The sequence below is a fragment of the Trichophyton benhamiae genome, assembly GCF_000151125.1.
Source record: "Trichophyton benhamiae CBS 112371 chromosome Unknown contig01293.0, whole genome shotgun sequence".
In the NCBI taxonomy this organism is placed as follows: Eukaryota; Fungi; Ascomycota; class Eurotiomycetes; order Onygenales; family Arthrodermataceae; genus Trichophyton; species Trichophyton benhamiae.
Genome location: NW_003315113.1, coordinates 279,401 through 301,707, shown reverse-complemented (window position 1 = coordinate 301,707; position 22,307 = coordinate 279,401). Strand labels below are relative to the sequence as shown.

Here is a 22,307-nt window from a genome sequence, read left to right as displayed (position 1 = left end):
TCAGGTACGAATACAGGCCTACGGATCCCATCGTTTGGAGACATATACTGACTTAATGCCTTGCTGGTTTAGATGCTATTACCTCTTCTACAAGGCGCTTTTGTCACACTTGCGATGGCTGGATGGCGACACTGGACCCGCGGAGCTCGGGCTAGCGGGAGAGCAACAGGCCTAAGTCTACGCCAGCTATGGTTGAAAATGACGAACTGGAGGATGGCAGAGCTATGACTGCAGGCTAGCAGGATCCAAGATTGTTTTTAGCAGTGGAAATTATGGGATGTTAGGCGTTACCTGGCTTGGGATACCATATGATACACACATATTTGCTTTATATGCTGTTGCATTGGAAGCCGATGCAATATTCTTTTATATAGACAACAGACCAGCACAAATGATCAAGTGTAATATTATGCAATGACATTAATAAAGAAGACGCCATCCGCATGGAACATGGAAGAGTACAGAATCAGTTAAGGATGATGACTAGGCTATCCTGTCTTTCTTCCTTTCATATGGATAGTAAGTAACAGTTATTTGGACATGATTACCACCCAGTTAATTACTCATAATAAGCGCATTAACTAGGCAAGAGGTTAGGTTAAACAAGATATGATTTTGTAACAGAGCCCACATGCCTAGTATTAGACAACTCCGTTGTATGAAGGTGGTTGGACTTGGGGCTCTTGCTTTTCAGGGATAGTAGGGGTGTGAGCGCCCTGCTTAAGCGGTAGGCCGTCATTTGGGACTTCTGGCCTGAGTGGCATCTCAATGGCTATACGAGGCTCTTTTGCTGGTTCCTTTGCGGGTTCCTTTGCTGGTTCCTTTGCGGGTTCACTAGCGGGTTCAGTAGCAGCGTTCAAAATATGGCTATTAATGGGTATCACTGTAGATGTGCTTGTAGGCAAGTTGCCATTATGCAGCGGTTCTTCCTTTAATGGTTGAAGCAGTGCGGGCTCTGGCTGAGGTGTCTTAGCTGCATTCCCTTTACCATATTTCAGTTTAACAATCAGACTTCTGTTTCTATCCAGCTGTAAATCTGCTGTGAATGAGTCTGCATCGCTTAGTCCAGCCTCATCCTCGTCTTCGTCGTCAGCAGCGTCTTCATCCCAGTCGTTCCCGCTCGAGGCCTCGTCGTCGCCTTCTGTATTATTATCTTCGTCGCTGGGTGTTAGGCCGTCCCAGCCGTTACTTTGGAGGCCACGCATGCTTCTGCGTGACCTGCCGTATTCCATACCGCCTCCCCCGCCAGCAGGGTTGTTAGACGGCTCGTCGTCGGTAGCTTCGTGAGACCGTTTGCCAAGGACGGTCTGGCCGTAAATGCCACCTACTCTGGACTTGACCTGGCGGCCAGAGGCGGTGAAAGTAGGGCCAGCATTTTCCGGAGGCGATGAAGCGCGTGATTGATTGCGAGTAGACCTTCTAGACGGGAAGGCTCCCGATGAGAAATCATCGTCGTCGGAAAATGTGTACTTGATTCTCTTTCCACGAGTTCGACCCTCGTAAAGAGAGAAGCCAGGTTCAGGACGGGCGAATGCAGCTTTCCGCGCAATTCGGTAGTCCCGTCGTTTGCGTTTCTAAAGTAGCGATTAGAAGCTGGCAATATATGGAGAGTCATGCGGGTTCCGTCAAGGCTGCAGCTTACCTCTTCTGAGTTCTCAAACCGTGGGATGCTGTTGAGTATTTTCTGACTGAGCTCTCGAGACGCACGGGACTTCTCTGTTGCTAGCGACTCAGCGACACTTCGTAATTCAGGTATTGTGCCAGCTACACTCCACCAGGTGTTTGTCTTCAAAGCTGGGTTGCTTTCTCTGTAGAGTCGGAAGTGTGTGTCGTCTAAGCCTTCTATGAGCCAGTATCGCCTTTTAAGGGTATCTGATCCCCAAGGCTGAACGGACAGTGGTTGGTTCCTGTCCCCATCGTGTCTGGACTGTTTGTAGGATTCTTTGAGTTTCGCCTGGACAGACTCGGAGGAGGAGAGGGCCCAAAGGGTCAATGTCGAAAGCAATTGGATCTAGGAAGGGCGTGTTAGCCTAGAGCTGGGTATAGGATGGAATCCAATCTCCATTGGTACGTTGCCTACCCTTTCCTCTGGAGTCATTGTCATATAACCACCTCCATTTGCAAGAGGACTCTTTCCCTGCCATGCCTTTGGCCATTGCGACTGATGTGTTTGTACAGCTTCTTCAAGGGCGCGTTGATAGTGACCTCTCCTAAACGAGACCAGACAGCCGAATTAGCAAGATGCAATTTAAACGGCGCACTTCAATATAACCAAAGCTCGCGCATCACCCCAATGTACAAACTGGGAATCGTAGTGTTGTAAAACGGTGTAAGGGAGATCGTACTCGACGTCTTTCTTCCGGTTAAGTACTAGGCTAAGCAGAGCACAAAGCAGACGCTCAACCTGGTCACCAGGCGTAGGCTCAACAACACCCTTTTCTATATCCTGCGGTCCGTAATGCGGCAGTGACTTGGGGAAGACATCCGTGAATCTCGAGCGGAACATCACCAGGAACTAGAGGGTGGAAGTGTTAGCTATTGGTTTTCGCGTCAAAGCACTATAAGCAGGCGCGTCACGCCCTCGCCTCAAAACGATATGTAGAAACAATGCAACCACCGCACAAGCAAAAAAGGGAAAAAAGGGAAACTAAATAATTTTTACTCACGGCAATATTCGGATTATCAGCTAGAACGTATTCATGGGGAGGCGACGGGGGTCGTTTGGGGGATGGTGGTGCTGGAGCTGACTTCTCTGCCTTTTTGAAATATTTGGTGATTCCCGCGCTGCGGTTGACGGATTCCGCGATGGACTCGTCGGCCGTCGAGACGACCGAGGATAAGGACGAGGAAGAGTCGGAATCCGACATGGCGAAACCTGCGCGCAGAATCGAGGGCTGGCGACGCTGGTGCAGATGGCGACGGAGGAGGTGGTAGGGTTTTTGGTTGTTGGGGTTCAAAGAAGTATTTGATGGAGGGTAGCACGCCTTTGGAGATAAGATAAAAATAAGATGCCAGCCAGACAGCTAGTTAGCTTTTTTGGTCGTAGGTAAGCAGAAAAAAGCTTCAGCCTCGAGTCGCTTGCTTAACGTAACAGGGCTGAGTCAACTTTGGGGAGCGCAGTTTGATATCAGGCTGTCGAAGAGAGAAGATTGGTTCTTCGTAGCTGTAGCTGTAGCTGTAGCTGTAGATGGTGAGATGGTAGTAGATGGGAGCGAAACAGCCAACGTAGACAGAGAGAGGAATGATTGAACATGATGAAGAAAAAAAGGGGCCTCTTTCTGTTCTTCTAAACTATATATAGGTAACATGTCCTGCTGAGCAGTTGAAAGAGTCCAAGTTGAAATCCAGCTATTCACCAAAATGTTCTATTCACGTCTATGTCCTATTCACGGTGGATCAAGACAGAGGACAGCAGTCGCTTCCAGCCAAAAAGTCATGAACAAAGGCAGCACCAGAAAGCTGCCGTAGTAAATACCAAAGTCTGCAGATGTACGCTTGAGCCAAGGTAGCGAACTATGATAACACCAGTAAATAGATTGAATCTATCAAGACACCGTATCGGAGGCCGACAACGCCGTGTAGGAGGCGATTATCCTCGATGCAGGATATGGCTGGGCTCCCTGTCTATCCCTAGTATCGCAGGCGGACTCGGACTCATAACTCGGTGGCGATTGAGTCACACACGCTGTACTTGGCGGTTAAGTCATATCACCATGAAATGTCTTGTCCGTCTAGGATCATCATCGTCTAGACACATCATCTTGCCTTCGCCTCACCATCGCCGTCTTCCTGGCGTGCCGTCCTGCCCGTCCTGCCCGTCCTGTTGCCGTCGATGTCCGTGACTTGACGTCGTTGTTTGTTTTGTTGACGTTGAGAAAGAGTCGAAAAGTCGAAAAGTCGAAGTTGCGGTTGGCGAGCTTAGTCAGCAAGACGAAAGCGGCTAGCTTAGCGACTCCCACAGAGAAAGCAACCACACAAGCCGCGAACATTTTTTGCATCTCGAACTCCAACTTTTCCACGACCAAGCCGACAACTTCGCGATAAGGTACGACCACCGCCTCGCTTCCTTGACGCTGCCGCCGGAGACTCACTGAGCAGACCCAGCACCGAGAAAACACCTGCTAACCGTCTCTGCAGTAATCATGGGTCGCGTGATCCGCAATCAGAGGAAGGGTCGTGGATCTATCTTCAGTACGTTGACCTCCAGCATCCATTGAGTATTTTTGTCTTCTTCTCTGCTTTCCGAAGGGGAAGAAAGGCGGCGGAATTCGACGGACCGCAGACGCACGAAAGGCGCAGGGCGAATTGTCGAGCAGCGAGGGAGTAAAAACGCAGGGAGAAATAGAGGAATGCATGCTAATAAGTTGACTGTGTGAATAGCGGCTCGCACCCGTCTCAACAAGGCTCCAGCCCAGTTCCGAACCCTAGACTACGCTGAGCGCCATGGCTACATTCGCGGTGTCGTGAAGAAGATTGTCCACGACAGCGGCCGAGGTGCTCCCCTGGCCCAGGTCTCTTTCCGCCATCCATACAAGTACAAGGAGGTCACCGAGACCTTCATTGCCAACGAGGGCATGTACACCGGCCAGTTCGTCTACTCTGGCAAGCACGCTTCCCTCAACATCGGCAACGTCCTCCCTCTCGGCTCCGTGCCCGAAGGTACCGTTGTGACGAACGTGGAGGAGAAGGTCGGCGATAGAGGTGCGCTCGGCAGGACGTCTGGAAACTACGTTACTGTCATCGGACACAACCCCGAGGAGGGAAAGACACGCATCAAGATGCCCAGTGGTGCCAAGAAGGTCGTCAGCAGCAGAGTCAGAGGAATGGTTGGAATTGTTGCCGGTGGTGGCCGTACAGACAAGCCTCTCCTGAGTACGTCTACCCACGTCCCTCGTTTTTTTTTTTTTTTTTTTTTTTTTTTATGAGTGTCCGAATTGAGTTGAGAGAGTTGGTACTAACTTGTCTGTGCAGAGGCTTCTCGTGCTAAGCACAAGTTCGCTGCCAAGCGCAACTCGTGGCCCAAGACTCGTGGTGTTGCCATGAACCCCGTCGACCATGTAAGTGCAACAACGGCCCGACAGAGACGTATCATGTCTGCCATGCTAACTCCCTGCAGCCCCACGGTGGTGGTAACCACCAGCACATTGGCAAGGCTTCGACCATCTCCCGATATGCCGTACAGGGACAGAAAGCCGGTCTTATCGCTGCCCGCCGGACCGGTCTCCTGCGCGGAACCCAGAAGACCAAGGACTAGAAGTACTAATGGGATGGCGTGGGTCTTTTTTCATAATGATGTACGGAAGAATAAAATAAATCACTTCACCGTAGTCTTGTCTACTTCTGCTTCTTCTCCTCCTCCTTTTCTTCATCCTTTAATCCTTCTTAGCCCTCCGTTAATCCAATATCAACCCTTCTTCTCTATAATTTCTGCTATCTATCCTATCCCCCTTATTATCCCTTACCTTACTGCCGGCTTTTGCACCCTCACTGGCCTTGGCGCCCTCTTAATCACATGACCATGACATCATCACGTGTTTTTGCACGTCACGTGCAGCAGGCGACGCCTGAAGCGGCCTAGCGTCCCCGTCTTGCTCCCAAACTGGCCAATCACGGGACCGCGCCCTTGCCCTGCGCTCTCTTCCGTCACTCGCGCCCGAAAGAGCGAAGAGCTATATAACCGTCTCGCAGGCACCGCACATTGGCAGTCTTAGCAGTGCAGGATAGGAGACACGGTATACGAGACGATATTCGCTGAGACGTCTGAAGATTATACGAAGAGTCACAGAGCAGAGACGTGAAGAGACGCAATATATACTCCGTACAGAGACAGACACAGAGAGAGAGACAGTACGCTGAGACACAGCAGAGTGATGGATATAGACGCAGGACGGGCCTTATAGAACATCGACCCCTTCCCATATCTCGATCCTCGCTCCTCACTCCTCCCACCGCAGAGCCTAGTCCCTATCCGCCTGGCCTCCCTGCACCTCTTCTGGCCCTCTCACCACTCGAACAACACCCAATCCAGCCCGACGGTTCTCGGTCCATTCCCTGGAGTCCTACCATCATCATGACGGCGGAAACAGACAACAAGTCGGCCTACGCCACGACCTCTGCCAGATGGCGCGCAATCGTCAACCGGGATGCCGCTGCCACCGGGTTTGTGTACGGCGTGCGGACGACCAAGATCTACTGTCGCCCCCGCTGCCCTGCCCGTCTCGCCCGCCGTGCCAACGTCGAGTTCTACGACACGCCTCTCCTGGCCGAGAAGGCGGGATACCGCCCCTGCAAGCGGTGTAAGCCCGAAGACGTGCGCGCGCCTACCGATCCGCACATCAGGCTGGCCCAGCGGGCGTGCGAGACCATGACGCTGGCTGCTCTGGCCGGCGGAGACAAGCAGCGGCCGACCCTGTCAGATCTGTCTGGCGAGGCCGGCCTGACCCCCAGCCACTTCCACCGTGTCTTCAAGAAGGTCGTCGGGGTGACGCCAGGCAAGTTTGCCCGGGAGCTGATGGAGCGGAAGTCGTTGGGTAAAGTTATGGTGCCCAGCGGTATCAATGCGAGGATATGTTGGCCGCCACCTCATCTGGCTCCCCTGGTTGGCATGAGCAGTCCCGTGCAGGACAGTAATAATAATAATAGTGCATCCTCGTTGGAGCCACAGGTCCAGACTCCCCCTCTTGGCGACTGTGACATCGATCAGATAATAGGGCAAGGATATAGTGATCCGCAGGCCGTGGGTCCGATCAACTGGAACGAATTCGATCTCATGTTAGCTGCAGCATCAGATCCAAGACAACAACAGCAGCAACAACAACAACATCACCATCATCATCACCAGCAGCAACATATAAACTTCTCTCGTCCCCCAACGTCCACTCCTGCCTCCACCTCTGCCGCTGTCACCACCTCATCGTCGCCTGCCGTCGGAGGAGGTAGTGGTATCTGTATGCCACAGACAACGGCGTCACACTCGTTTGACCCAAACTCACTCAACAACATCCACTCCATGCTGACTCTGGACCCCAACTCGACGTCGAACATCAACTTCGCCCAGTACATGGCCGAACCCATCGACTTCTCCCCCATGAACCCTCCCACCACCACAAATAGCAGCACCAACACTACTACCGGCCACAGTCCGCCTGACACCTTCGCCCACCCAACTCCCAGCCCTACATCTGTCCCTTCCCTGTATTCCCAGCAGTCCATCTCGCCCACTGACTCACCTCTGATGTTCGATTCTTACATTGGCCTTACCGGCTCCTGGCCCCCCTTGCTGCCCGAGGACACGGACTGGCTGGACAACCAGGTTCTGCTGCCGCCAGACTACACAAGTCTAGACTTCTGTGCCAGGTCATAAGCAACATCAACTTTCTCCTCTCTCCCTTGGCGAGCCTTATTTGAATAAGACCGGAGTTTTATGCGTTCTATGCGTTTTTTTTAATGGGAATGGAAGCGGGTATCTGCAATGGGACGGCCCTGTCTTTGGTTGGAAAATGCTTTTCTGCTTTCTCGGTATTTTGGACTGAAAAACGGTTCGGTTGTCTTCTCCTTAAAAAGCCTCACCCTGAATGTATTAATGAACCTATACATTAGCGTAAGAATAACTAATATAGAAAGAAATAATGACCTGCGAACCTCTTCTTCCACTTTCAGCTGTATGTAGTATGGTATCTCTGGTATCTTCGTCGTGTGCACACATCCCAGCAAGCCCACAGAAAGGAGCAGTCCCGCGTCGCACCAGGCTTGGCCACGGCGGTACAGAGGTACAGACTCCCATCCAGCCGGGCCAGATGAAGAGCAAAACCGCGGTCGTATGGGCAACAACAAGAAATAATGGCATCGCGACAAGTAAGACACAAGAAAAAGCGGGCGGTTAGCTGCATCCTGGCTGCGTCTCCTGTTTCAAAGCCAGCAGAAGCCGACAGCCAACCGGTGCCCACCCCTGGCCGCCGCCCGCTACGTCCTGACGAAACAGATCCCCCACCGTCTGCATGATTCTTCTCTGTGTGCGTGAGAGTGTTGTAGTCAAAGCTGAAGGCCTGGAGAAGGGATGAAGTCGGGAGTCTGGGTTGCGGTCCGGGGGCGGTTGGCGCAGGTCGACGTTGGTTGGTCGGTCGGTCGAGCTTCGGGCGGGAAGAAGAAAAGAAACCATGCAGAGCACTTGGAGAGTTACGGACAGTGAGTATAAGACGATGGATACCAGGAGAAGAGAAGACGAAGAAGATGATGGAGTTGGTGATGAAGACGAAGAACGCTCTTTAAACGGCCAAGGAGGAAAAAAGAGTCGAAAAGGCGCTGGCTGGTCCACCGTCTTCTTGAGTCCCTCTACTTATAATAATCTCATAATAATAGCTTCCTTTATTTATTATCCCCATCGCCACAGCAGCGAAAGACTGGCTGGCAGTGAAGCAGCAGCGCAGAAGAAAAAGCAGGCTTGGTTCTTGTCTTGTTTCTTCTTCTTCTTCTTCTTCTTCTTCTTCGTCTTCTTCTTCTTCGTTCTTATTATTATCTTGTCCATCATCATCTTCTTGGTGAGACAGCAGCTGGTTTGACTTTTTGTTCCACTCTTTTGCTTCATTACGCAAGTCGTTTCCTTCTCTCTGCCGTCTCTGCCACTCGCTCGAACGTCTTCTATCTCTCTGTCTTCAGTCCTTCGCTTCTCTGTTTACCCGAATCTAACGGATAAGACGCTCGTTACGGGGTACTCGTCGCCATCATGAACGTCAACAAGAAGCTCGGCCGCCTCAAGCAGTGGGCTGGAGAGAGGATGGGCGGCGAGATCAAGACCAACGTCTCGGACGACTTCAAGCTGCTCGAGATGGAGATGAACCTCAGGCAAGAAGGTGGGCTGACGGACACTTTTTAACTACTCTTCGTACTCGTTCGGATACGGATGCTAACGCATTTTGGTAGGAATGGAGCGTCTGAACAAGGCCATGGCGGCGTATGTCAGGGCCATCTCGAAGCGCAGCGAGGGCGAGGACAAGGAGAAGCTCTTCCCAATTGGAAACTTGGGCGGCGTCATGGTCGCGCATGGCGAGGACTTTGCCAGCAACTCCGAGTACGGCCAGTGTCTTACAGGTGGGTTATCGCCTGCTGCGAGTTCTAGATACAAGTAGATACTAGCAGATACTGACGGGATTACAGCGTTCGGGCGGACGAACGAGCGAATCTCCAGGATCCAGGAGCAGTATGTCGCAGCTGCAACCTCTAGCTGGCTAGAATCTCTGGAACGGTCTCTCAACCAGCTGAAGGAGTACCAGGTAGGCATACCCTCTTTCATTTCACTTTTTACAGATGCCTTTTCTAACAATATATGAATAGGCGGCTCGCAAGAAGCTGGAGAACCGGCGGCTGGCGTATGATACCTCCCAGGCAAAGATGCAAAAGGCCAAAAAGGAAGATTTCAGGGTCGAAGAAGAGCTCCGGTCGCAGAAGGTCAAGTACGAAGAGGCAACTGAAGAAGTCCTTCGTCGCATGATGGATATCAAGGAGTCTGAGCCTGAGTGCACCGCAGACATGAGCGCCTTTCTCGATGCGCAGTTAAACTACCATGAAAAATGCCGCGAGGTTCTCCTCCAGCTCAAGGACGAGTGGCCTGCTGGGTACGTCTCTACTTCTTTTTTTTTCATGCACCATTTTGTTCTTCACCGTACTAACTAATTATACCAGACCAACGCAGCAGTTCAACTCGTATGGCCGCCGGTCAACCCTGACTCGCTCCAACACCTCTTTCAACGACCAGATGGCAGGCGAGGACACGTACCAGTCCTCTTCCCAGCAGCCAGGCACCTCTAGGTCCCGCGAGCCCTCTCGGCCGGGCCTGGGTGGGCGTCAGCCAACCTTCGAGGGTCCAACGCAGCTCCGCACCAGGAGACCGTCTCCCTCCCCTGCACCAGCCCTACGAACCCCCCTCCGAACCGCGAGTGATAGCATCTCTCCGGCCACGATTGGCAGTAGTGCGGCCGGTATAGCTAATGCACGCTCACAGCTGCGGGTTATCAGCCAGGGGTACAATGGCGGCAACAACAACAATAATAGTAACACTCACAATGATGGCTACTACGACTCTACCACGGACGACGGGGCGTCTCCCGTCAGGAACAGTCCAGACCAGTACTATAGTTCCACCAGCACGTCTCCCTTGCGGACTGTACCGGCGTCAGGCCAGGTTCCCACACCAGCGTCGGGTTCAGGGTCAGGCACCGCGACACCCGTCAAGAAGCCGCCGCCTCCCCCTCCACCATCAAGGTCGAAGAAACCCCCGCCACCTCCTCCGCCACCAAAACGCTCTGTCTCTGCTTATGCCGTGTAGACTTTACCATCTCCTTTCTCTTTCTTGTCTTTCTTTCTTCTCTCTCTTGGACTGGGTCTGGGTGGTCAGGCAGTGTCTTTATATCTGGAGTCTGGCGTTGTCTGTCTCTGGCTCTCTGGTCTGGTCTGGTCTGGTCTCTGGTGCATGTCTAACTGTAGCTGGCCTATCACTATCCCTCACTATCACTCTCACTGTTGCTATCACTGTTACTCTCTTTCTATCTCTCTCTCGCCGTAGCTTAAGAGTCCGGAACACCAAAAACTGCCCATCGTCCGCTTTAGGAAACACCTTAAATTTAAGCTTATCTGGACATCAGCAGAGCCTCATCTTAACCTCCTCCTAACCTCCTCTTCTTCTCTATCATGATATCTACTACTTTTTCGCTCTTCTACCTCCACCCTCTGCTTCACACCTTGCTGTCTTCCTCTGGCTCTGCTCTTGTTTATACGCCCTCCGTCTCCCCCTCCACCTGCCTCCACCATCACGTGTCTTACTAAGCGTCACGTGGACCACCTAAAACTCTGCCCGTCCGCCCTTCCTTCGCCTTCTTTCTCGCCTCTTCCTGCTTCGCTGCCGTCTTTTCCCTCCCCTTGCGCTTCGTCTGCCCATAAGCAAAAAAAAAAAGAAGGCGACCCGAACCACCGCCGGCTCAAGGAGAAACATCCAGCGCGCCCTCGCCCTCCACATCGTCCGCTCCGCTACGCTCCCTGCACCGCGCGACGCCTGCCCTTCCACCCTTCCGTATTACCCTCTCGCTCGCTCTCTCGCTCTCCCTCACTTCAGCTGTCTGTCTACTTGCCTGCACGCCCACGCCCAGGCGGCCACGGCCACGGCCACCCAACCCTCTCCCATCTTTGGCCCTCGCCGCATAGCTAAAACCTGCCCATCTGCTACCGCGCAAGCTAGAAGTCCAAAAACGTAAAAATATACAGAACGCCGACGCGACGATCAGCGATAACCGCCGTCCACGCCCACGCTCGACTGCCTCTCTTCACTCTCTATCGCGTCTGCCTTGCTTGCTCGCTGGCTGGCTATGCTCTCCCTCGCCACTTGCTAGCCAGGGCACCGTCTGTCGTTATTCTTATATTTTTTTACCCTTTTTTTTTGCATATCTTTCAAAGATTGCCGTGCTTTTTTTTTTGATGAAGAGCTCTGCTAGCTCAGCATAGAATATTCAACCATGGCGTCTGTCCAGCAGTCTGCCAATATGCCGCAGCAGAACATCGGCCTGCCGCCAAACCTCACTCCCCAGCACATCCAGGAGGTTTACCAGGTATGTTGCTTATACGCTATCAAAAGAAAAGGAGAAAAAATATATATATGATACTGACCTGTTGAAGAAATTCCGGCAGATGCAAGAACAAGGTGTGCGCCATGATGACCCGGAATACCTTAAAGCTCACAATCTGCTGTCTGCCGTCCAGCGGCAACAGGCGTACCAGAAGCAGCGCCAGATGCAGATGCTTCATGCGCAGAGACAGCAGCAGCAACCTCAACCGCCTCAGCAGGTCCCCCAAGCTGCTCCCCAGGCTCCCCAGCAGCTGCAAGGGCCGCTAAATGGCATTGCTGATTCCAATGGAACTGATGGTAAGGCTTTGATCTTTTCGTCCAGCTTTCTCTCTTTTAGCTTTCACTGCCTCTCATTTGTCATATTCACTTTGGATTTTGCGCAAATATTTGGACAACGCGATGCTAACGGTGTTTATGTAGCAAATTCTGCCGTCCCCAGTGCTAGCACCCCGAGTCAGAAAGGCGCCTCTCAAGGATCGCAAAGCTTCACGCCAGAACAGCTGGCAACCTTGAGGAATCAGATACTGGCCTTCAAGATGCTCTCCAAGAATCTGGCTATCCCCCAGCGCGTCCAGCAGCAGCTCTTTGCAAAGAAGGCAACAGGTGTTGACGGCGTTCTCAGCTCTGATCATTCGGTAGATGGCACTGGTCGCGATGTATCTGGCGAGAGTGAAGCCGTTGTCGAGAAGCTCAGAACCATGTTCGAGACCTTCAAGAACCCCTATGACATCCTCGGCGCGACTATTAATTACAATGACCATGCCGTGCGCCGGAATCGGCTGAGGCTGCCTTGCATAACTCCCATGGGTATCGATCTCGACAAGGTCCGCGAAGACCGGGAAATGATCCTGTACAACCGTATCAATGCTCGAAAGGCAGAATTGGCCAAATTGCCTGCCAATCTTGGTGTCTGGGACAGTGGTGAAGGAGATTCACCCACAGCTGATGACTCCCTCAAGCTCAAGGCCCTGATTGAGTACAAGATGCTCAACCTCCTCCCTAAACAACGCGCGTTCCGTAGGCAGATCCAGAACGAGATGATGCACTTCGACTACCTTGCCATGTCTGCCAATCGACCGGCTCATCGTCGCATGAAGAAACAGTCCCTGCGTGAAGCCAGAGTTACCGAGAAGCTCGAGAAGCAGCAGCGCGATGCCCGTGAGACCAAGGAGAAACAGAAGCAGTATAACCAGCTGCAAGCTATCCTTAACCACGGTGCTGATGTGCGCAATGCTGGAACAGAGCAGCGTGGCCGTATACAGAAACTTGGTCGTCTGATGATGGCTCATCACACTCACCTCGAGCGTGAGGAACAGAAACGAGTAGAACGAACTGCCAAGCAACGTCTCCAGGCTCTTAAGGCAAACGACGAGGAAACGTATATGAAACTGCTTGGTCAGGCCAAAGATTCCCGTATTTCCCACTTGCTCAAGCAGACCGATGGCTTCTTGCGGCAACTTGCTGCTTCCGTTCGTTCTCAGCAGCGCATGACTGCAGAACGTTATGGAGACGAAGACCAAATTGAGACCGATGAGGATATAGGTGACTCTGACGAAGAGGAAGAGAGCCGAAAGGTTGACTACTACGCCGTCGCCCATCGTATCAAGGAAGAAGTCACTATCCAACCGAGCATTCTTGTTGGTGGTACCCTCAAGGAATACCAGCTCCGTGGTCTAACCTGGATGATCTCCCTCTACAACAACAACCTTAACGGTATCTTGGCCGATGAGATGGGTCTCGGTAAAACTATCCAGACCATCAGTTTAATCACCTACCTTATCGAAACCAAGAAGCAAAACGGCCCATACCTCGTCATCGTTCCCCTGAGTACCCTGACCAACTGGAATCTCGAATTCGAGAAATGGGCCCCGTCTATCACTCGTATTGTCTACAAGGGTCCGCAAGTAACTCGAAAACAGCACCAGCAGGCCATTCGATGGGGTAACTTCCAGGTGCTTCTCACAACATATGAATTTATTATCAAGGACCGCCCTATTCTCAGCAAAGTCAAGTGGCTACACATGATTGTTGATGAAGGTCACCGTATGAAGAATGCGGGATCAAAGCTGAGTTTCACCCTTACCAACTACTACCAGTCCAGATACCGTTTGATTTTGACCGGAACTCCGCTGCAAAATAACCTTCCTGAGCTCTGGGCTCTGCTCAACTTCGCCCTCCCCAACATCTTCAAGTCCGTCAAATCGTTCGATGAATGGTTCAATACCCCGTTCGCGAATACAGGCAGTCAAGACCGTATGGAGCTTACAGAAGAAGAACAGTTGCTCGTCATTCGTCGCCTTCACAAAGTTCTTCGTCCATTCTTGCTCCGTCGTCTCAAGAAGGATGTCGAGAAAGATCTTCCCGAGAAGCAAGAACGTGTCATCAGATGCAGATTCTCTGCCCTCCAAGCCAAGCTGTATAAGCAGCTTGTCACTCACAACAAACTTGCTGTCAGTGACGGAAAGGGTGGAAAGACTCCTGTACGTGGTCTGAGTAATATGCTCATGCAACTGCGTAAGCTCTGCAACCACCCGTTCGTCTTTGACTCGGTAGAAGAAGAGTTGAATCCCGGCAAGGCTACAAACGATCTTATTTGGCGTACTGCTGGTAAATTCGAACTGCTCGACCGAATCCTTCCTAAATTCTTTGCTTCGGGCCATCGTGTCCTCATGTTCTTCCAGATGACACAGATCATGAATATCATGGAAGACTTCATGCGGTTCCGTGGCATGAAGTATCTCCGGCTGGATGGTGCAACAAAATCAGACGACCGATCCGACCTACTGAGACGCTTCAACGAACCCGGATCAGAGTATTTCTGTTTCCTCCTCTCTACCCGTGCCGGTGGTCTGGGTCTAAACTTGCAAACCGCCGATACCGTCATCATATACGACTCCGATTGGAACCCTCACCAGGATCTGCAGGCTCAAGATCGTGCTCACAGAATCGGTCAGAAGAACGAAGTCCGTATTCTCCGACTGATCAGTTCCAACTCCGTTGAAGAACGAATCCTCGAGCGTGCCCAGTTCAAGCTCGATATGGACGGCAAGGTTATCCAGGCCGGTAAATTCGACAATAAGTCTACCAACGAGGAACGAGACGCTCTGCTGCGTACTCTGCTTGAAACCGCCGAGAACGCAGACCAAATTAACGACCAGGATGAGATGGATGATGATGACCTGAACGAAATCATGGCCCGATCTGAGACCGAGTTTGCCCTTTTCCAGAAGATTGACGCGGAGCGTCAGAAGACTTGCGAGTACGGCCCGGGACACAAGTTGCCTCGTCTCCTTGGTGAAGATGAGTTGCCGGACATCTATCTGACCGAAGAGAACCCCACAGCTCCCGCGGTTGAAGAAGTTGCTGGTCGTGGTGCTCGTGAGCGCAAGAACGTAAAATATGACGATGGCCTGACAGAAGAGCAATGGCTAACGGCTGTTGACGGCGATGAAGAAACGCTTGAAGAGACAATTGCAAAGAACGATGCCAGGATGGAACGGCTCCGTGCCAACCGTGAGAAGCGCCAGAGAAAAGCACAGGGTCTGGACTCTTCTCCTGAACCATCCAGAGAGACATCCGCCACGCCACAGCAGAAGAAACGCCGCAAGGGACCAGTCCCTAAACGCAAGGCCGATGAGCCAATTGAAGATGCCCCTGCCAAGCGCAAGAAAGGCAAAGCCAACAAGGCCGCGGACTCACTCACAAACACCGAACGAGCCACACTGCAGCGAATACTCAACAGCGTCTATCAGACTCTCATGGACCTTGTGGAGGACGTTCCTGCCGATTCCGAGGACAGCGATGATGAGCCCATGACTCGTTCTGTCATCGAACCGTTCATGAAACCACCGCCTAAGTCACAATATCCAGACTATTACATGATCATCCAGACGCCCATCGCCATGGACATGATCAAGCGGAAAATCAATCGTGAAGAATACTCTAATCTCAAGGAGTTCCGTGAGGACATTCGTCTTCTCTGCACCAATGCCCGAACATACAATGAAGACGGAAGCTTACTCTTCCAAGATGCCAATAACATTGAGGTATGCACCGCAACAAATCCATTATTTCATTCGATACTAACAAGTTATTTAGGCCACCTGTACCGCCGAATTAAGAAAAGAGACTGAAAAGCACCCTGAATTTGCCGACTTTGATGACTCCGGTTCATCCGTGGGAGATGAATAGTTTACTTTCTTCTGGTTCTGTTTTGCTCTGTGTTCAACTTACTAACTAGCTGATTCACTTCTCTGCGGTTCTCTGGCTGGCGTTGGTGCTCCGCTTGTATAATGTATCCAGTTCTTCGGCCTTTGTTGTGCTTTTCTCTATGCTTTTCCATGTAGAGTAATATTATAAATTAAAATCATTTTAACTCGTCTTAATATTTGCAGTACCATGAGACATTTTTCTCAGACTTTCTTCCTCCTGAGTTGTGAAACTTTTTCGATGCCTGGGACCGATTCATTACTTTTAGACACGAACATACCCAGCTCAACTAGCAGTCAACACATGCAGAGAGGTAGCTATTGTGCCCAAGTTACCCGACGGGACTCTTGTACGGGTCGAAAGAATGGAATATTTTTGTGTGACTACGTTTTATGTTGTTTTCGTTGGCAACTCTTCTTAGAATGGCCATTCCATAGCCTGTATTAACGCATGTCCTTGCTATATATCTTACGTATTCTCCGGAAGGGGCATATTCTAAGTTACAATAGACGGAGAATTACTTTCATCAGGTATGTCCCCGCTGGATGGTGCATTCCTGGACACTGGCTGGGATGAGATTTGCTTTGCTCTGACAATATCGATCATGCGGGTGCCGAGCTCTTCGGCACCATCAATCTTATCGAGCTTTGCTTGAAGCAGCTCTGCATCTCGCAGAAGCCTGCACAATGGGTTAGCCCATCAACAACTTATCCTCAAAGGTAAAGGCTCACCTTGATTTCCCAGTCTCAGTCCGTATCACCGCATCTTCAAATGCCTTACCCCATTGTTCCCTGTAGCTCTCAAATACCTGCCCAATGATCATACTCATACTAGACCCCGGAAGATACTTGCTCAGCACTCGTTGTAGCGTGAGTGCTTCCTTCGTGAGCGTCTCCATATGTGGGCTGACGCTCCGCTGTATCTCGTCTTCGTCATCCCATTTGATCTTCTCCATCTCCCTGATGTACAGGGTTGCGCGAAAACTCATTATGCTAATGAGCTTGTGGTGGATAGAGGACCGATGGTCTTGAAATAAGCGCTTTAGCTGGTCGTACTCTGCTAAGCCAGATGTTACAATTGATGGTCGACGGCGGATAGACTCGCGTAAGTATGGTATCAGAGTAATGAAGAACGAAAGTGATTGTGAGGTAAGAGAAAGGTGCTTAGTATTGATGTTAGTTAGTCCAGCGGTGGTTCTAGCGCCAGCACCGAGGATGAGCTCTTGTGTGCGAGAGTTGTAGAGTGTGAGATAGTCGAGTAGGGCCATCGAGATTTCATTGGCCATACTGGGGATCGATGCCAGGAGGATTAAATATTGCTCTATGCCGCGAAGTGCAAATGCCGCCGAATCGACAAGCATAAACTTCTCCTCATCAATGACTGCCAGTGCCGGGTCCTTCTTATTTTGTTTAGCAGTATTCGAAGACCCCTCATAGTTAGTTTGTAAATTCCGTTCACCTGTTTCTAGGGCCGCCGTAGTGACATCTGTGTAACTAAGCCACACCGAGGAATCAGTGGTCATGGATTGGACCACGCGTTCCAGGATCAATGCGTCCTGGGGTTTGAAATTGACCGGCTCCCACCTCTCAGTCTCCATCTTCTGCGCTAGTTTCTGCTTTTCTACTTCGTGGAGAAGTGGGATAAAGTCGTGAATTTGCTTGTTCACGACACCCCTGAGAGCCGTTCCTGAGTGTCCAGAGATTGCCTCGCATTCATTGATAAACAGGCGATTCAGTGTAAAGTAGCGTAGGAATTCAGTTGGTCCAAGGCGAACCGTTTGCTCGGTTCTGACACGCAGAACTTTTGTCATTTCTGACTCGACCTTGTCCACTGCTTGTACCAGGAGGCTCGACATATCAAGGGTTTGCGTCATGTCTTCCTGTAGATTACATCTCTCCGAAAGGCTAGACGTGAGTACATTGCTTGGGCTCTTCTTTATCCCGCTTGTGATATCGAGTAGAACTTTGATCTGTACACTAAGCCTCCGTAATGCCTCACCTACTCGGCAGTAGACCTTGACGAAGAAGACATGGGCATCCTCAGGGCTGAGAGCACGCAAGTTGCGAGACAGAATGCTCAACCTTTCCTGCTGGCTCGGACGTCGACCGCTTGTCAGCGTAGAGGCAGACACCATAGATTCATTATCGTCATCCGTAGAACTAGGAAGGTGTCGGCGAATCAGAGACTTCATCTCTCGAATAACGGCTTCGCGAAATGTGGTACTTGCCGCAGCAAGATACTGCGACTGGCCAAGTCCCTGCAAAACAGGTACGAGTTCCTCACGCAATTTTTCTGCAGTCGTCATGGGCGCGGGTGTCGATAGGGAACTATGTGTGCGTTTTGAGATATCAGTCCAGCGCGACAGAGTATCTCTCGGCGGAATACTGGACACATGTTGGCGGAGATCGCACAAAAGGACATGCAGCAATCGTGCTTCGTATCCCTTCCATATCCGCAGGCGAAGCTGGCCGATGTTTTGCAATGGGTCTTCAAGGACGTGCAGTTGGCGTAGATCGATAAGCCTGGTAAATGAATTCGGCAGAAACCAGCACAACTCGCTGCCGATTTTCGGATCCAGTGTTCCGGATACAAGCTGTTCGACGTATGAGATATGTTGTATAGCCGTCTCCAGTTTTCCAGAGTCTACGAGCTCCTCACAATGGCTGACGCCGCGGAGAACACATTGATGTTGCATGATGGCCTCTCCCAGTTTCCTTAGATTGTCCTGTCTTCTCTTCACTCTGATGATCTCAAAACCGTGCTCTATCATTGCATTGTCCAGATGTACGAGGTCCTCCCTCAATTTCTGGATCTTCGTGACGGAGTGGGATACTTCGGTCTGAAGTTCACGAAGGGAGCCGAGCGCGGCAAAAAAAGAGGTTGACGCTTTCGAAATCGAATATATTAAATGAATCTCAACGGTGTCCATGTACCACGATAATTTTTCTTGCAATATGGCATCGGTAGTAAGCGCCTTTCTGGCAGGATGCGGATCACCATTTGCAACAATGCCATCTGTGTCGTTATTACGGTTTCCAATAGTGGATAGTGGCTGCCGTACAACCTCCGCATGCTCACTGACAACATCAAATGTGCGCGGGTCCTCGAGGCGAAAATTTTCATCGAAATAGACGGAGGGAATTGTAGACAGTGGAGTAGGTGCAAGTTGACCGCGTTTCGAAACACCAATCTTTGACTTTTCTCGCGGTGCAAACTCCTCATGTTTGTCAGTGGCGGTGTCTTGACGAAACGACTGTGTGCCGCGGTTCTCGTACTCGAGCTTCATACGCTGGAGGGTGTCAAACAGGGGCCCGATCTGGCTGAGGTAGTTTTTAAAAACCAAGGGCTCGACGGGGGGTATAGTGGTGAGAGTAACGGGAGGTATGTCCCTGGACGTCGGCGGTTTCTGCGAAGTTGAAGGGGCTGCGGTGGGAGGAAGGGTCCCAGTGCGTGATATTGGCGGTTTAAGGAGTATATATATCGCTTCGAGAATCGTCAATAAACGGTTTCATGTAATCTCGCCTCTGAGCTTTACCTGCCATTTTGACCTGGCTCTGCTATTGTACTGTAGTCGTAACTGGAAAATGCGTCTTCTGTCCTTGGTGAAAGCGACACCGCAAAGGAATGCGGGCTCCCTGACTTGCCGCTTGAGAGAGTTGACATGATCGCCCAGCGCAGCGTAGAGTAGCGCTTGCGTTACGAAAGATACTGTTGCTTTAACTTGCTTAGGAATTGTCAAGGGTAGATGGAGGTAGTTATTTATTGAGCAGTGGAGATTGAAGTTGGTCATTCTTAGTAACTAAGTTAATGAGGCTGAACAGCGAAGTTTAACTTCCATATTATGTAAGAAGTTTGTGGAGACTAAGTGGGTCGATGGCTGTCTGTCCTCTAGTTAGTTGACTGGTTAAAGCATCAAAAGATCGATTCTTTTCAACGTCAACAACACAACTTCGTCGGTATTACCTTACATTCAGCATTATAAGACTAAAAAATGGTGGCATTTTTCATCATTATACCCCGCGAATGCTATATTTTACTCTTCTATTATGGACTCTGGAGCTATTACCAAAGGCATGCTTCTCCGTTATTCGGAAATTATGTTGAGATATATTATATCGGGAAGACATGAAAACAGCACCAGCCCAAAACTCTAGACAGAGTGCTCAAACAAATGCAAGGCAACTCTATAGCTCCTTCTCACTCGGCTTAATTTTGTTGAGAATAATATCCAGGTTTTGTTCACAAGCCTTGCTCTCGTTCTCCACTATCTCCTGATGCCTCGAGCTACGGATGCTAAAGACTGCATCGAAAGGCAGCGGCTGCGAGTCCGGGCTCTGTGACACATTGTCCGGATCAATTTCCTTTTTATTTCCAGCCTCATCATAGGCATATTCGAAGTTGTATGCCCAGAGCATCCGTGATATCACTGAGAAGAGTGTATCGCGAACAAGATACTGCCCTGGACAAGCTCGTCTACCGAACCCGAACGGACAGGTTGGCAGCGCAGAGTCATCGATCCATCGTTGTGGCCGGAAGTTGCTGGGATCACCGAAGATTTCCTCATCGTGCTCCAGTGACCAGTGGTTGGCTGCCACGGGGGTGCCCTTTGGAATCCTGTAACCCATGTACTCGTCATCTTCAATGACTGCGTGAGGCATCCCGGTGACAGCGATGGGCCGCCATCTCTGCACCTCGGCTATAAAGGCATTGACATAGGGCAAATTCGGCATATCGTCGAATGTTGGCAGCCTATCGGGCCCTACAACTCGGTCAAGCTCTTCTTGTGCCTCCTTGACGGCATCCTGATGCAATACGCTTGCCATGACGAAGACGCACAGGGTCATCGGAACAGCGTGACCGGCTTCAAAAAGGTCCGCAGATGTCATTATTATATCTTCTTTGTCGATGTTATTCCTCTCTTTTTCCCCGGCTAAGGCTTTGCACCAATTCCATGAACGTGACATAAGTGCCGTATCTGTGAGCTGTTCAAGCAACCTCTCCTGATTTTTAATCGCCTTTTGTGATCTGGCTTTCCATTTGCCAAAGCTCAATACTTCAGTTAACCATGGGAAAGGTTCCACCACATGGTTACGCTGGAACGCGTGTTCGACAGCGGTGATATTCCCGATATATTCTTCTTGATATCGTTCTCCCAAGTCTGCAATTCTCCGGCCATACATCAAAACGAGTAGAAGGTTAGCGTGGTAGAGCTCGAAGATGTCAAAAAACTCGCTTCCTTGCAACAGAATCTTGAGCAAAAGGTGCTTGCTTTCGATGTCCTGGAGAACACGATATCGTTTCGTCATACTAGGCTTGACAAGAGCCGTCTGAATACGGTTTCGCTGTTTCCACCTCGGCCCGTATGGTAGGAATGTTATCGACTTGCCGCCAAACCCATAGTCTCCTAGTCCGGCAAAATGGGGACGTGAGCTGTAGATACCTCCTCGTCTATCCAAGAGATCTCTGGCTGATTTGTGCGACCCGAGCAAAATCATCGTTTTCAGTCCGCATTTGACAGTGATTACAGGGCCATACTTGTCGTGCCATTCCTTATACGTCTTCCACCGGAAGTTCTTTGGTATCTGATGTAGGTTACCTATAACCGGCAGCGACGGGGGTCCGGGAGGGAGAGGAAGATGGCGACTGAAAAATCGAGGTGCGACATAATAAATGGCCAGGCAAATGCAGGCGAGAGCCAGCAAGGCAAGCATTCTTATCACTTTCTCCTCTCTTGTGCTCCAAGCCTCTCTCAAGGGTATGGAAGGTTGTCTGAGGGGGATGGGACCTTGATACTGACTGTATAGAGAATATAACTAAGCTTGAACGTTCCTCCAATTATCAACAAGGTCAGAGAATGAACTTCTATATATCTACTCTAGAATGCTACATGTCTCTTGATCCTCGAACCCTTGACTAATATTTGGGTAACGGCGATGTCTTAATCCCGCCTGGCTGATATTTGGGGAAAAGAGTGGGTGATGACTGGCCGGATGGCTTGACCAACTCAGTGGTGGCTTCCTGCATGAGTCTACTCCACCGAGGGCGCATCTGGTCGAATAGCCAGAAGCTCAAACAACCTAGTATAGTACAGGGGGAGAGAAGCGATCACTCCCCGTATAAATTGGGTGGGGAACAAACAATGGATGCTGTGCGCCCGCCGTATGAACTTGGTTGCACTAGTTTAAATATTGAGGATCTCCTGGTCCATCAGATCACTGCTAGAGTATGCATTACTACGTAGTGACAAGCTTTTGGGGAGGTGGACTTCCAAGTCCACTTTTGTACGAAACCCAAGTCGATTATGCGGTGTGACCTGTCTTCTTCCGATGTGAGCTAAGAGCAAAATTATCCCTCGGAAACTGAGGGCTAGGTCTAAGAAATGTAGATAGTATGTTATATTAGGGGATATCCACGAAAAATTAGTCCCGACACTCTCAAAAATGGCTTTTTGTCTTACTTCAAACCAGTTTACAAAATGGCAATTATT

General features: G+C 50.7%; 8 protein-coding genes across 8 annotated transcripts; 5 read left to right on the top strand and 3 right to left on the bottom strand.

The window, feature by feature from the left end:
- Positions 1-641: 641 nt before the first annotated feature.
- Positions 642-2,867, bottom strand: ARB_04060 (uncharacterized protein; the record flags this gene model as incomplete). Its single annotated transcript, XM_003017137.1, has 5 exons — positions 642-1,574; positions 1,643-2,011; positions 2,081-2,210; positions 2,262-2,515; positions 2,667-2,867. 5 exons carry the CDS (start codon positions 2,865-2,867, stop codon positions 642-644), a joined length of 1,887 nt encoding a protein of 628 aa, XP_003017183.1.
- A 1,275-nt stretch (positions 2,868-4,142) lies between these two features.
- ARB_04059 (uncharacterized protein) lies at positions 4,143-5,254 on the top strand (the record flags this gene model as incomplete). The annotated part of the gene is made up of 4 exons (XM_003017136.1): positions 4,143-4,191; positions 4,381-4,872; positions 4,972-5,057; positions 5,117-5,254. The coding sequence occupies 4 exons, from the start codon at positions 4,143-4,145 to the stop codon at positions 5,252-5,254; spliced, it is 765 nt and encodes a 254-aa protein (XP_003017182.1).
- Positions 5,255-6,070: 816 nt separating this feature from the next.
- On the top strand, positions 6,071-7,363 carry ARB_04058 (DNA repair and transcription factor Ada, putative; the record flags this gene model as incomplete). Its single annotated transcript, XM_003017135.1, has 1 exon — positions 6,071-7,363. One exon carries the CDS (start codon positions 6,071-6,073, stop codon positions 7,361-7,363), a length of 1,293 nt encoding a protein of 430 aa, XP_003017181.1.
- Positions 7,364-8,156: 793 nt separating this feature from the next.
- Positions 8,157-8,558, top strand: ARB_04057 (uncharacterized protein; the record flags this gene model as incomplete). The annotated part of the gene is made up of 1 exon (XM_003017134.1): positions 8,157-8,558. One exon carries the CDS (start codon positions 8,157-8,159, stop codon positions 8,556-8,558), a length of 402 nt encoding a protein of 133 aa, XP_003017180.1.
- A 164-nt stretch (positions 8,559-8,722) lies between these two features.
- On the top strand, positions 8,723-10,321 carry ARB_04056 (BAR domain protein; the record flags this gene model as incomplete). The annotated part of the gene is made up of 5 exons (XM_003017133.1): positions 8,723-8,849; positions 8,920-9,067; positions 9,185-9,269; positions 9,331-9,611; positions 9,679-10,321. The coding sequence occupies 5 exons, from the start codon at positions 8,723-8,725 to the stop codon at positions 10,319-10,321; spliced, it is 1,284 nt and encodes a 427-aa protein (XP_003017179.1).
- Positions 10,322-11,501: 1,180 nt separating this feature from the next.
- On the top strand, positions 11,502-15,802 carry ARB_04055 (uncharacterized protein; the record flags this gene model as incomplete). The annotated part of the gene is made up of 3 exons (XM_003017132.1): positions 11,502-11,594; positions 11,626-15,657; positions 15,710-15,802. 3 exons carry the CDS (start codon positions 11,502-11,504, stop codon positions 15,800-15,802), a joined length of 4,218 nt encoding a protein of 1,405 aa, XP_003017178.1.
- A 513-nt stretch (positions 15,803-16,315) lies between these two features.
- Positions 16,316-19,610, bottom strand: ARB_04054 (uncharacterized protein; the record flags this gene model as incomplete). Its single annotated transcript, XM_003017131.1, has 3 exons — positions 16,316-16,499; positions 16,552-19,226; positions 19,356-19,610. The coding sequence occupies 3 exons, from the start codon at positions 19,608-19,610 to the stop codon at positions 16,316-16,318; spliced, it is 3,114 nt and encodes a 1,037-aa protein (XP_003017177.1).
- A 394-nt stretch (positions 19,611-20,004) lies between these two features.
- Positions 20,005-21,531, bottom strand: ARB_04053 (cytochrome P450, putative; the record flags this gene model as incomplete). Its single annotated transcript, XM_003017130.1, has 1 exon — positions 20,005-21,531. The coding sequence occupies one exon, from the start codon at positions 21,529-21,531 to the stop codon at positions 20,005-20,007; it is 1,527 nt and encodes a 508-aa protein (XP_003017176.1).
- Positions 21,532-22,307: the final 776 nt, after the last annotated feature.